This window comes from Lacerta agilis, chromosome 4 (assembly GCF_009819535.1).
Source record: "Lacerta agilis isolate rLacAgi1 chromosome 4, rLacAgi1.pri, whole genome shotgun sequence".
Taxonomy (NCBI): Eukaryota; Metazoa; Chordata; class Lepidosauria; order Squamata; family Lacertidae; genus Lacerta; species Lacerta agilis.
The window spans coordinates 69,137,487-69,151,060 of NC_046315.1; the positions used below are offsets into that span (position 1 = coordinate 69,137,487).

The 13,574-nt window shown below is 42.4% G+C and overlaps 1 protein-coding gene across 1 annotated transcript; it reads right to left on the reverse strand.

The window, feature by feature from the left end:
* Nucleotides 1-569: 569 nt before the first annotated feature.
* On the reverse strand, nucleotides 570-10,592 carry AKAP17A (A-kinase anchoring protein 17A). The gene is made up of 4 exons (XM_033147478.1): nucleotides 9,399-10,592; nucleotides 6,876-7,024; nucleotides 5,364-5,604; nucleotides 570-2,470 (listed from the first exon to the last, which is right to left on the reverse strand). Exons 1-4 carry the CDS (start codon nucleotides 10,158-10,160, stop codon nucleotides 1,574-1,576), a joined length of 2,049 nt encoding a protein of 682 aa, XP_033003369.1. The 5' UTR covers nucleotides 10,161-10,592; the 3' UTR covers nucleotides 570-1,573.
* Between the last annotated feature and the right edge of the window lie 2,982 nt (nucleotides 10,593-13,574).

Consider the following 13,574-nt stretch of genomic DNA (forward strand, 5'->3'; position numbering starts at 1 on the left):
AACATGGTTGCAAAAAGGAAACTATGGCAAAGTGCTGTGTGTAGGTATGAACAGCTTCACACAGAAACAGGGCATTTGAGATCCTGTCCCCCAAGCTTTCAAATTTGTGAAATTCTGGATGCAAAAAAAAAAAAAAAAAAAAAAGGAGGAGGAGGAGGAAGGAAGGAAGGAAGGAAAGAAAACTGCAGCGAATAATATCTGAAATCCTGTGACTCCAGTTTAGGTCAACTCTTGCTTCAATGTAGATAGAGCAGCATTAAACTGAAATGCAACGGAAAATATTACATACAATAAGATCAAGGTATCGTTGGAAATACAGAAACAAGATTTCTAGTATTATGCCAAAGGTCAAATGTGACCTCAGGGACAAAGTTTTTTGTGCAGGAAATAAAACAAAAATCTTCCATCAATGTGAAAGATCTGCTGGAACGTTCCTGCTTCTGGGAAGAGCAAAATAGCAGATAAAAATGAAATTATCTTGTAAAAGAGAAGTAACTTTAAAATAGAACCACTTTATGTTCAGGATTCTGCATAATAAGTTATTAAAACAAAACACAAACCAATTCATATTTAATGGTGTATATATCTTTTAATGTACCGAAATACGAAACAGTAATTTGGGTTCACTGGCAATGGCTTCTGTGGTTTTACCATTAGATGGTAAAAAGCTGGTTTTGCACTGCAACGTTAATATTTTGGGGAAATTCCCGAGCTTCATTTTCAGAAGCAAAGATATTATTTAAAAAGTTACTTAAGAGAAAGTACAACTCTGAACCTGAACGTAGCACATAAAAATAATTTAGCAGGAAGGCCCCTCTTTCAAAATAGACATCTGTGAAATTGCATGTAGAAGACTATTTCAACCAAATGGTTTGAACAAAGAAAAGGTCAAATGTGAATACTAAAACTACAGCAGCCTGTGTATCTGCTTTCCAAAGGCTCCAAAACCCTGGCATATTTCCTTCAAAATGGAACGAAATGTGTAAAGTAGCAAACACAATGTCTATTCGGGCCCTGTAACAATCTATCAAGTTTGCAATTGTCATAATAGCAAAGAAGGCATCACAGCAGTGTATAAAAAAATATGGTTGCATCTAGCACCAATTAAGATAGCAAAAAATCCTGGATGGAACTTCCTGGATGGAACTACTTATTCCCTGTGAATCAAGTAGGTCAATGTGTCAAGTTTACATTTCCTTTTAGAAACATACACATGCCAGTCTCTAAACAAAAGATTGCTGTGGCTGCAATCATTAGAAATGAAAAAGGACCCAATAATTTTGAAAATAATGTGAGATGCTGAATGCCTAATTAGGCTGGTTATCACACCAAAAGCGTGAGCAAGAATGATCAGAATTCATAGCACTGTAGAAAGCCAACACATCGCTGACAGATAAAAGAAGCCCCCCAAAATATTTCTGAAAAGCGCAGCTGTATGTATTGGACTCCATAAACTAAATTCAAGTAAAAAAGAAGAAGTCCCAATCAGTTTTCTTTTCCTCCCTGGACTGAATAACGAGAGCTCCACTACAGTCCTTTCTGAGATAGCCCTTACAAAAGGCCAAGTCCTTCATTACCTACTCCAAGTGCTTCTTTGGTTGCTCAAAGATCTCTTCCGGTGCTTTTGTTTCTTGCTTGTGCTCTTGTGGCCATGACTGCGTCCTCTTTTATCTTCCTTCCTGTCCCTGCTTAAGGATCGCCTGTGCCGTGCATATTCCCGACTTAAGCTCCTCAGGCCAGGACTGCTCCCTTTCGCCGAGTATTTCTTATGGAGGCGCCTTTCTTTTCTACATTTTTCATCATCGCTACTTAAGTCTCTTCTGTGCCTGCTTTTTTCAGTCTTCTCCTTGCTAGGATGGTTGCCCACGTCTCTGCACGAGCGAGTCTTCCCCTTGCTCGGCTCCCTGTTGCATTTGCCTTGCTCAGACAGCAAGTCTTTCTTGCAGGTGTTCTGCTCACGGTCTGGGGTGGTCTTGTGTTGCTGATTTGTAGGAATGCATGAAAGGACACCTGAACTACTTTCATCGGAAACGGTGTCCCTGTTACTGACATTAATCTTAGTGTCTTTGATGAGAACATCCTCATGCAGGCTTCCATTCAAGTACTTTGGCTGACTGCTCGCACTTTCATTAGCCTTTGTGCCGCTAGGACAGAGCTGCATCGGTTTGGCTAAAGGGGACTGCATGGAAGTAGATGCCACGCAATGGGGAACACCCACCAGAGCTTTCAAAGGCACAGACTGCAGTGCATTAGCTTCACTCTTCTTCAGATGGGTTTCTTCTACTTTCTTATTCATGAGGTTGCTCAACAGTTTCTCCCTCAACTCTCTTTCTTTTCTCTGCAGTCCAAGCGCTCTCTCTTTTTCTTCCTCTACCCGTCGGAGTTCAGCTTCTTGCAGCCTCCTCCTTTCTTCCAAGTGCTGAAGGCGGATTTTTTCCTCGTTGTGCTCCTGTTCCATAAGCTTTATTGCCTAAGAATATAGAGAGAAGAGATTTCCCTTAGTTCTATATGAAATACACTCATTCCACGGCAGGGTCAACCTCGCACAACTTCAGAGAACTGTTAGGAGGGAAACCATTCCCCAAAAAGGGAACTACACAGACCACAAAGGAGGCAGGCTGCATCCCACAGAGACCTTCCCCACAGCCCAACTCAATATGCCCCATCAGCCCAACAAACATATATGCAGGGAACACAATTTGCATAGGTAGAAAGGGCTCCCTCCACCATTTGCTTTACCGCCTATTGCAATAGTGCTTTCCTCGGCCTGCCAAACAGCTGTCTGATGGGCTGGGGGAGAACGTTGCCCAAGCCAATGAACTGGAGAAGGGGGAGGCATGTGATAGGACCTCTGCCCATCGCATCCCTCCCCTTTCCTGCTGCTCAGCTGACTGGCACTGGGAGGAGCTGAGAATTCATGGACAATGGGTGTGTGTACCCATTGGGTTCGCTGAAAGAAAGGTTTGTGAGCTTGCATGTGAGTGTGTGTGCTCTCCACCCACCAAATGCAACTTTCAGGGCCAAAAAGAATTGCCCATCTCAACACTCACCAACACACTAAAGGACAGAAACATAGCAGATTTCCTGCTTCTAATTCTTAAATTGCTAATGCAATCCAGCAGCCTTTCTGAAATAGGTTAAAAGCAGATCAGTTCCTAGGAAACAAGTCTGAACAACCCAACAAAGAAGCTCAAAAGAACTGAAAGATAAACTCTACTTTATACTGATCAACTTTTGCAACAAATAATTTTGCACTGTTGTCAACTTGGTGAAATGAAGACTTTGAGACTGAAGAAAGGCTTGAGATTAAGGAAAGTCGGAACTTTATTTTAGTTTTTTTTATTCTCCTTGAATGAATTGCTAGATTTCCCTAGGATTTCAAGTCTCTGTAAATTACTATTCAGGTCCTAAATAAATTTACAGGCAGAGTAATCTCATGAAACTGACAAATGTTATTTGTGCCACAGCAGCAAAATCAGTGTCCTAAGCCTGGCAAATGAGCACAAGCTATACATGAAAAGGTCCTTGATACAAACACCTAACAACCTTCACTCCTCAAATGCAACAACTGCATTCTTGTTAACTCAAAAAGGCCTTTGATGCTGAAAGCTTCATGACTATTCCAATGCTGGTCAATGATCCCTTACTGGAGAAACTCAGGCAATGGCACTGGATAAAGTGAGACCCAGGTCCTTTGCATTCTTCCTGGATACAGGTTTTTGTCCCTTCTGCACAGATTGCATCACACACTGGTTCAACTTTATGATATCGGAAAACACAGTAGCCTATTTGTCCTTCCAACAGGAAAGAGGAGTGAAGACAGGGTTGGGTTGTTAGCCTAGCCAAAACACAATGCTAACAGCAAAATACTATGAGCATTATATAAAATGGAGTAACTGAAGAGGCATCATTAAAAAACAGAAAGAAGAAATCCATTTGTGTGTGTGTGTGTGTAATTTGGATCCCTTCCAGTCGGGATTCAGACCTCATCATGCGACTGAAACTGCCTTGGTCGCACTGGTCGATGATCTCCGGCGGGCTAGGGACAAAGGTGAGAGCTGTATCCTAGTTCTGCTGGATCTCTCAGCGCCTTTTGACACCATCGACCATAACATCCTTCTGGACCATCTAGAGGGGTTGGGAGCTGGGGGCACTGTTATACAGTGGTTCCGCTCCTTCCTCCTGGGCCATGTTCAGAAAGTCGTGGTGGGGGATGAGTGTTCAGACCCCTGGGCTCTCACTTGTGGGGTGCCTCAGGGTTCTGTCCTCTCCCCCATGCTTTTCAACATCTACATGCAGCCGCTGGGAGAGATCATCAGGGGGTTTGGGCTGGGTGTTCATCAGTATGCGGATGATACACAGCTCTACCTCTCTTTCAAATCAGAACCAGTGAAGGCGGTGAAGGTCCTGTGTGAGTGTCTGGAGGCGGTTGTAGGATGGATGGCGGCTAGCAGATTGAGGTTGAATCCTGACAAGACAGAAGTACTGTTTTGGGGGGACAGGAGGTGGGCAGGTGTGGAGGACTCCCTGGTCCTGCATGGGATAACTGTGCCGCTGAAGGACCAGGTACACAGCCTGGGAGTCATTTTGGACTCACAGCTGTCCTTGGAGGCGCAGGTTAATTCTGTATCCAGGGCAGCTGTCTACCAGCTTCATCTGGTACGCAGGCTGAGACCCTACCTGCCTTCAGACTGTCTCACCAGAGTAGTGCATGCTCTAGTTATCTCTCACTTGGATTACTGCAATGTGGGGCTACCTTTGAAGGTGACCCAGAAACAACAACTAATCCAGAATGCGGCAGCTAGACTGGTGACTGGGAGCGGCCACCGAGACCACATAACAATGCTCTTGAAAGACCTACATTGGCTCCCAGTACGTTTCCGAGTGTTGGTGCTGACCTTTAAAACCCTAAACGGCCTCAGTCCAGTATACCTGAAGGAGCATCTCCACCCCCATCATTCTGCCCGGACGCTGAGCTCCAGTGCCGAGGGCCTTCTGGCGGTTCCCTCACTACGAGAAGCCAAGTTACAGAGAACCAGGCAGAGGGCCTTCTTGGTAGTGGCACCCGCCCTGTGGAACGCCCTCCCACCAGATGTCAAAGAGAAAACAACTACCAGGCGTTTAGAAGACATCTGAAGGCAGCCCTGTTTAGGAAGGTTTTTAATGTTTAATGGATTATTGCATTTTAGTGTTCTGTTGGAAGCCGCCCAGAGTGGCTGGGGCATAAATAATAAATTATTATTATTATTATTATTATTATTATTATTATTATTAATCAATTCCTCATTTATAAGCTGCTGGGGTTTTTTATACTGCTTTCCCATGCACACATGTCCAAACCTTAAAAACAAAAAACCAGTTACCTTCCCTCTGCTCAGCAGTTCAGCAATTAATCGAATAGACTGAAGGTTTCTCTGAGCTAAGAGAAGCTTCCTCTCCTCAAGCTTTATTTTCTCTTGTAGTTTTTTTTGCTCTTCAGCTTGTATTTTTTCAAGCCGCTTTTTGTTTCTACGAATTTCACGATCCTTTTGTTTCTGCTCTCTTTTGCGCAATTTCTCTTCTCTCTTTCTCTCTCTCTCCAATTCCTCAAGTTCCTTCTGTTTCCTAAGGATAAAGATTGCAGTTAGTCGCAATAGGTACAATTTTAAAGGATTTTAGAGAATTATTCAAACAAACGAAACTATTACTAACAGTTTCAAATTCATTTGGAGGTTACCGTAAACCTCACCAATTTGAATGGACTGCTCCAAGTTAAAGATTGAAGTCTTACAAAACAGAAGTAAGAAACGAAGCCATATTGAGCGCAAAGCAACATTTCTAAATATTTTCCCAAGCCACAATGTAAAACAGAACTGATACTATTTTAATCATTTTGTGGGTAAGAGCGTGGCATCAAGAACACTATGAATCACATCCTAATTTGTTAAGTCTAATACACATTTAACAGAATTGGACATTAAAACACCTGTTTTCATCATGAAGGTGGTAATGCAAGGTGTGAGAAGCACTGCTCACATTCTGATATGCTGTGGATAGATGTCATGCCTTCTATTTGGCATAAAGCTAGCTCTGCATCAGTAAGTTTGGGTGAAATTTATGCAGCTAAAGCAATCAGTCTGCAAGAGCTGTGCTACTGCAATAGAACACTGCCAAGAGTATCAAAGAGCTACTGAAAGCCATTTGATGCTATCCATATTCAAAACAGAACCACTGAAATCAGTGGACTTTATTTCTGAGTATGACTAAATGGTATCACCCCATGGTCTAGAATCATGGAATTAAACATGCTTGGTGGCATATTAATTATCTCCACCCACAACCCAACAAAATATACCAGTCTTATTCGTAACATGCTCAGTAACACTTTGATAAATAAGATGCTCAAGAGAAATGTACAGAGTAACCATTCACAAGAGTGCAGTGTCAATGGAACTGCTCTGAAGTCATTCCATCAAAGACTGCAGCTTGGTGTTCTATCAGAAGCTTTAAACAGATTGTACTAGACCAAGGGTAGCCAACATGGTCACTCCAGATTTTGTGGAGCTATAAACCCTTGTCATCCCAAACTACTAGTCATGCTGGCTGGAGCCGAAGGGAGTTGTAGCCCAACAACATCTTGAGATCACCACGTTGGCTACTTCACATTAGACCTACAGGAGCTTAACTAAAGACACATATTAACAGGATCAAGTGTGTTAAGCTTAATTAGCTGAAAGTTCCCCTCAGCGGGCCAGGTGGCAGTTCCCTGACAGTTTACAATATTCAAAACATCTCTGAGTAATAAACTGCCCAAAATATAAGAACACAAATAACTATGTTACATTTATCAAGTACAAAATGTAAACAGTTTGTTATTTCTTATGAAGGAAGTGTACCTTTCCTCCTCTTTTTGTCTTTCCTCTGCTTCTTTTTCTTTACGTTTTTGTTCTTCTCTCTGTTTTTCAAGCTCTTGGAGCTTCTGCCTTTCAAGCTGACGTTTCTTAATTGAAGAATCACTCAGGTGTTTTGTTGAATCAAATGAAACCTTTTACAGACACAGAACAAAAAGTATTCACATTAAAGTACACAGACAGATTTTTAAGTGTTCCATTTGATTTCATTGTGCATTTTAGTATGGAACACTTGTGGTTACCAGTTACAAAAGCTTGAAAAATAAGCCACATCAGGTCTGGCCACACTAGTAGACACTCTAACTTAATGTATATCATCACGGTTATGGATATTCATTCTTAACCTTTAACACTCCTGAATGACAGTGGTCCTCATATTTTGCTGCAGTGTGCCTCCTTAATTATCAAAAAAGCCTTGCAAGACATGCTTCCTGGTGTTTACTTGTCCTTTACTCAGTAGGAAGAACAAGGAAAAGGGACACCCAGAGGACATTATTCACTAGGTGGTATGTAAATACAATTCCGATTAATCCATCCATAAAATGGGAACACTGAAAGATTCCAATGCTGAATGCATCATTATCAAAATGAACGGCAAATCCCTGCTCACATAGGACTTTTGATTACAGTTGCAATGGACTGCATTCAAAAGGAGCACAAAGGTTGCATGCCTGAAACCATATTGCAATGCAGATAACAGTGAATTCCCAGTAATTGAGGGGCATCTATTTTCCTAGATGCCCACTCATACTGTTAAAACCACTAACTTATCCACATGCCTTTCTAGTTAAACTGAGTATCTGCTGACTAGATACTGGATATCTAGATACTAGATAATTATTGTTATAACTAGATAAATATTATTACTTCTAAATGCAAACTCTAATTTCACATAGAGTTCACTCTAGTCTTTAACAAAACATATTAAACAGGAAATTATATACTATTAAAAAAAATCAGCTAGAAAGATAAACATGAATAATGCCAGAACAATTGCTCTTCTTTTCAGTGTTATGATTACATGAATGGCAAAAAATAGGAGCCTGGCAAAATAACTTTCATTTTAAATTGGGAATTGCATGATATGGTATGAGATGCCCAACCATTCGTCTCTCACAAGGCAACTTTAGCCAATTTTCTTATGTCACTCCTACTCTCTGTTCCCACATGTAGCAGAGCCCTATTTGGGTGTTCCAATTCCCCAATGCAATTAGAATAATATAAGGGAGACTGGAGGCACAGCAGTTGGCCCAGCCCCCATCATGTCCCCATACCAGGCTCCATGCCCTTCTACTTCTCTGGATGGTGAATATGTGCAGTGGGGAGCTTGCTTTACTCACGAGATCCATGTGCAATTTAGAATCACGTAGTGTTTCAAATCACACAGGGAACCTCTATGAATGCAGCAAGCTCCCTGCTATAGATATTTCCATCCCTATGTTGAGAGGGGGAACAAGGGTAGGCACAGGTGAGCACTAGAAGGTGAACACTAGAATATAATGGAGAAGCAGCTAGGCATGTCCCCACTGTCTCTAGTGTGTGAAACGGCATGCTTCGATAGGGCTAGAAAAGGGCACATACTTCAAGAAAGCACAAAATGAAGCACAGGAAGCAACGCAAAAGGCAATTTAGAAGGATGCCACAAAGTACTCAGGTTTAGAAAAAGACTGGTGTAGTGGTTAAGAGCGGTAGACTCGTAATCTGGGGAACCGGGTTCGTGTCTCCGCTCCTCTACATGCAGCTGCTGGGTGACCTTGGGCTAGTCACACTTCTTTGAAGTCTCTCAGCCCCACTCACCTCACAGAGTGCTTGTTGTGGGGGAGGAAGGGAAAGGGGAATGTTAGCCGCTTTGAGACTCCTTTGGGTAGTGAAAAGCGGGATATCAAATCCAAACTCTTCTTCTTCTAATGTATTTTTTGAGACTATGGGTGAGATCAAATGTAGAGTAAGCGGGCATCCACACAGGAAACAGGGCTTCCCTTCCTATCCTCCCACTACTGGAGCAATTTTTTTTTTTTTTTTGAGGGGGGCAGGGATGCTGCTGAAGGAGAAATAAGAAAACCAGAAGCTCTTTTGTGCAAGTGGATTTGTGCTGCACAAAGAGAAGCTGCACTGACAGCTGCTCTATATATTTAGTCTTTCAGACGTCTGCTACATCACTATAATTCTTAAACTGTATGCCTATATCTTGTTAAGAACTGGTGACAGCACATTCCCCCAATTCATACTTCACAGTTACTATAATTTGTGACATTTTCTTTGCGAGTTTCTTCTTTTGTCATATTCAAAGTTACATTCCCCACACCATTTAGTTGGGCAATGCTTTGTGTATCATTTGTGGAAAGGTGACATACAAATGTTTAAAATAAATGCCTCTAAATGTTCACTATGGGGTGCATGCACCTAAAACTGGTAACTTAAGCACCAACTCATCAAAATATAAAGGAAAAGAACATGCAATGTTTCTTTGAAGAATTTTCTACTAGGAACAGCTCAACAGTATCTCACCTTTAAGTTACAAGCCACTGCTTTGCCATCTTCACCTTTGTACATCAGCTTCATCCCTCGCAAAGCGTTCATAGCCTTGATGAAACCTGCATATTCCTCATACTGAACATAAGCTTCAAAATTCAAATGGCCTCCAAAACTGAACGTATGAAAGTTTCTGCCGGTCATTTCTTCCCTATACGGGTCCAACATGGGTATGTCCACATTCCGTATTTCCCCAAATTTACTAAACACTTTAATAAGAACTTCTTCACTTGGTTTTTCTGAGCCAGAGTCTTTCAGCGCAAACCATTTACAAGGCAAGCCCTCCAGATGAATAGTGTCTGGCCTTTCCCCTGGCAGAGTTTCATTCATATCTTTTGCATCACGAAAAAAGGAGTCCCAGTCATGTCGAGTAGGAAAGTCAATTTTGTATTCTGCAGCGCGGACTTTTAAAATGTCTGAAAAGCCACTAAGTTTTATAGTTTTGCCATCCAGGCATGCAAGGAAGGATTTAACCAGACTCTTATTTTCTACCTCTCCTTCAAAGCGGATGAAATCCATGGTGCTTTTAGATATTCGCAAGGTTGAGAACTGATGTGTTTGCACCATTCCTTTCAGCCTTTCCATCACTTCCCAGTTTGAAATAGACTTCCCAGGCTGCTTTAACTGAGGAAGTGCCACACTGATAGTCATTTTTGTAATGGGCTTAAGGTATAGCCCATAAGGAGCACAAAGCTCCACTGCTTCTGATGTGTCATGAACTATTGTAGCAGCTGCCATAGCTACAAAAAAGACAATAAGCAAACAAGGGATAGTAGGCTTATCTGTGATTTAGACACTGGCAGAAAGTAGTTCCTTTCTTTGAATAAATGATCATTTTAACAGTTTCCTGAAAGCAGCATTTAAAGGCTTAAGAACAAGTCCTCTGTTAAAATTTATCAAAACAATATATATAGAGTCCACAACAAAATATTATGTTCTTTCCTAATCACACTGCACTTCTGTGCTCCAACTGCAAGAAGAGAAACTGCAAAGCTGTGTGATGGGTACTAAGAAAGTTAACTGTGTTTAAGAAGAAACTGAAGATGTGGAGAAAAAGCTGTAGTCTTTTGCTTCAAATTCATTGCAGGTTGTTTGATGCATCACAACTGAGATGAATTCGAGTGGATACAGAAACCAGAAATCTGTGTGAAATTGAAACAAATGAATTAAGAGTCTTACTTTCCATCCTATTAGACCAAACACAGGATTATTTTTACATAATGAAGCACTGAAGAGCAGCAAACACCTGAAAGCCAAAATTACTATAAAATGATTTCTGGAAAGGTATTAAGTATAGCATGAACATTATATATTTGCTATGCAGAGCAAAATTTACAAACTATTGTTACACAGTGAGAATACATCCAACTGACAAGTACTGCAATCCTAATCCTGTCTACTCAGAGGTAAATCCTACTGAATTAAATGGGGCTTACTCTCAGGTAAATGGGGTTAGGAATACAGGCTAAATTGATAATATTTTCATTAGCATTACCTGCATGAAACATAAAATGTTTCAGCAACCCTAACTCAGAAATTAACTACAACAGTTAAGATAAAAAGAGAATTTACTAAATTGTCATCCAAGTTAATAGTATTTTACTATTTATAAAAGGTGAATGAATATATTCTACTTTCAATTACTATAACAATTAATTTAACACCATAAAATTAAATTATGCAACTACATAATATTATTCCATGCTGGTCAATGGGGAAAGCAGGAGTCCTGTAAGGAGAGTCCTGCTGGCGCAGGCCAAAAAGCCTATCTAACCCAGCATTTTGTTTCCGACAGAAGCCGGCCAGATTGTCTCCGGGGAGCATGAAGGTGACAGCCACCTCCAGTTTGCTCCTAGCATTCGGTGCACACTCCCTAAAACACAAGGAAGAAGAAATTGGGCAATGAATCGGGTATGCCCCACTTCAGGCTGGTGCTAAAAAAGGGGTTCCAGGTCCGAAAGAAAGAAATGTGTGGTGTCCTAAGGCCAGTGAGAGAGACCTGGGTTCACATCCACCCCCACCCGGCCATGGACTAGAAAACTGCCCTAGCCTGCCTCAGTGCTGCTGTTGAGGATGAAACCAGAGGAAGGCTTATTGATGTAAACCCCCAAAAATGTATTTTCTATGGTTAAGTTTTTACCTCTACCTTCAGTACATTTTATTTTATTGCTATGGCTAGTGCCTGATGCAAATAAAGATTCTTCCAATTCTGATTCCAGAGGAAGGGCAGGGAAGCCTAGTGCCCTGAGTCCCTGGAAAGGAAGGCGCAGGTGAAAGGAGCCACCATGAAAACGGGCTCAAGGAGCCGGAGGGAGGGAGGGAGACAGACAGACGACGTCGCGCTAGGGCTGCAGGCTTAGAAAAAGGAGCTGGTGGAGGGGGGAAAAGGGTGGCGATGAGCACAGAATAGAGAACTTCAGCAGAGGACATTCGCTTTTTTCGCAGGCGGGGCGGTGGGCTAAGTGCCATAACGGGCCCGAAGGCAGACTGGCGTCTCCCGCACAAACACGCACCGAGGAAACGTGTCGGTCCTGACACACACACACACAAACAAAAAACATGCGCGCACTGTGAGCGACTGGCTATAGGCGGAGCGGAAGGCGAGAGGAGGCACCTACAGCGCGCCGCTCCCCGAGCCGAGAAGCGTCGCCCGGTCCTTGGCACATCTGGCCTCCGACAAACTGAAGATGAAGGGCCGACGCCCGTCTCCTTCCTCCTCCTCCTCTCCAGGTTAACTCGCGGTTGCCTCGCTCGCTCGCTCGCTCGTCCGGCCTCACGCGCACGCGCGCACCGCACCGGCCTTCCCACAGTGCCCAGCGCCACCAAAACAAAAGCACTTCCGCTTCCTCCGAGATAAACGAGGGCGGGCCCATAGGACGCCCGCTATAGAGGGAAGGGGATGCCCTTATAAGGGTTTGGTGCACACAGAGAGATGGAGAGCGCGGAATGGTAGAGGGACGCGCGTGATACTCACTTCAGGTTTCAAGACGCAGAGGGAAAAGTTTTCCGAGTTGCTCGCGGGTCGGCGGGACGCGCGGCTCCTCCTGCATGCGGCAGAGGAGGAGGAATAAATTTGGGTAGCTAGAGCTTTAACTGTAATGTGATGAGTGTTTTGTCTTGGGATTGTTAATTAAAAAAAACAAAGAAACTATCAGCAGTCTCAGGTCTCTTCTTACAGAGTCATAGAATTGGAGAATAGGAAGGGGTCCCAGGGTCATTTAGTCCAACCCGCTGCAATGCAAGAATCTCAGCATCCAATTTGAAACCAGCCTGGACCCAGCTTGGCTTTGCAAATGTGCTAGCAGTTTTATTGCTGCGCCACTTCAACTTTCTATGTCGCACAGCCAGCCTGACGCGCAATACAGTATTAGCAGCGCGGGCTATGATCTTGCTTTTCTTTAATTCTCAATCATACCGTTCTCTAAATTTGAAGTATCGTGGCAATGGATCGCGTTTGCTTTAGAATTTTCACTGTTGGGACTACTTGTATTATTATTTTAAAGCCATTCATACAAAGCAAGACTGCAGTTAAAAGGAATACAGGTGCCTCTTTTTGCTGCTAGAAGCCTGCGACTTTTTGATTCTGAGTGAGTGGGCTCGCGCTGTGTCTAAGCACAGCTGCGATACATAAATAAATTAAGGTTTTTTTATTAAATAAAAAAAAGACTCACCAGATTCAAATATTCCCAAATATGCTGATTTGTCACTTCCAAGGAAAGCTGCAAGAATGACTTTTCCTTGTTGAGACAAAGATATACTACAAAGATTCTTATAAATATATATAAATCTATAGAACTAAGATCATAGAGTTTAAAAAGAATTGGGCTTCCCAACCGTAGAAAAATCACCGTCTTCCTGGAGTTACATCGTTAAAGGTGTGCTGCCATCTAGTGGTTCAGTGCGAATTTTCAACGTATCATGTCAAGCGAAGGAAAAGACGTTGAGACTATTCTGTTCTTGTTTTGAAATTTCCTATTGACAATAAAGTGGGCTTTTAAAAGAAAACTAGACAAATTTTTTTGTGTGAGAGAGAGCTGAGTTGTGATAAATTCAGCAGCCAACTCAACATAAAATCTGACCCACATTGACCATGACAATACAGCAGTGTCAACGTACATCACACTGAATAAGGGTGTACTTACTTAATTTTAT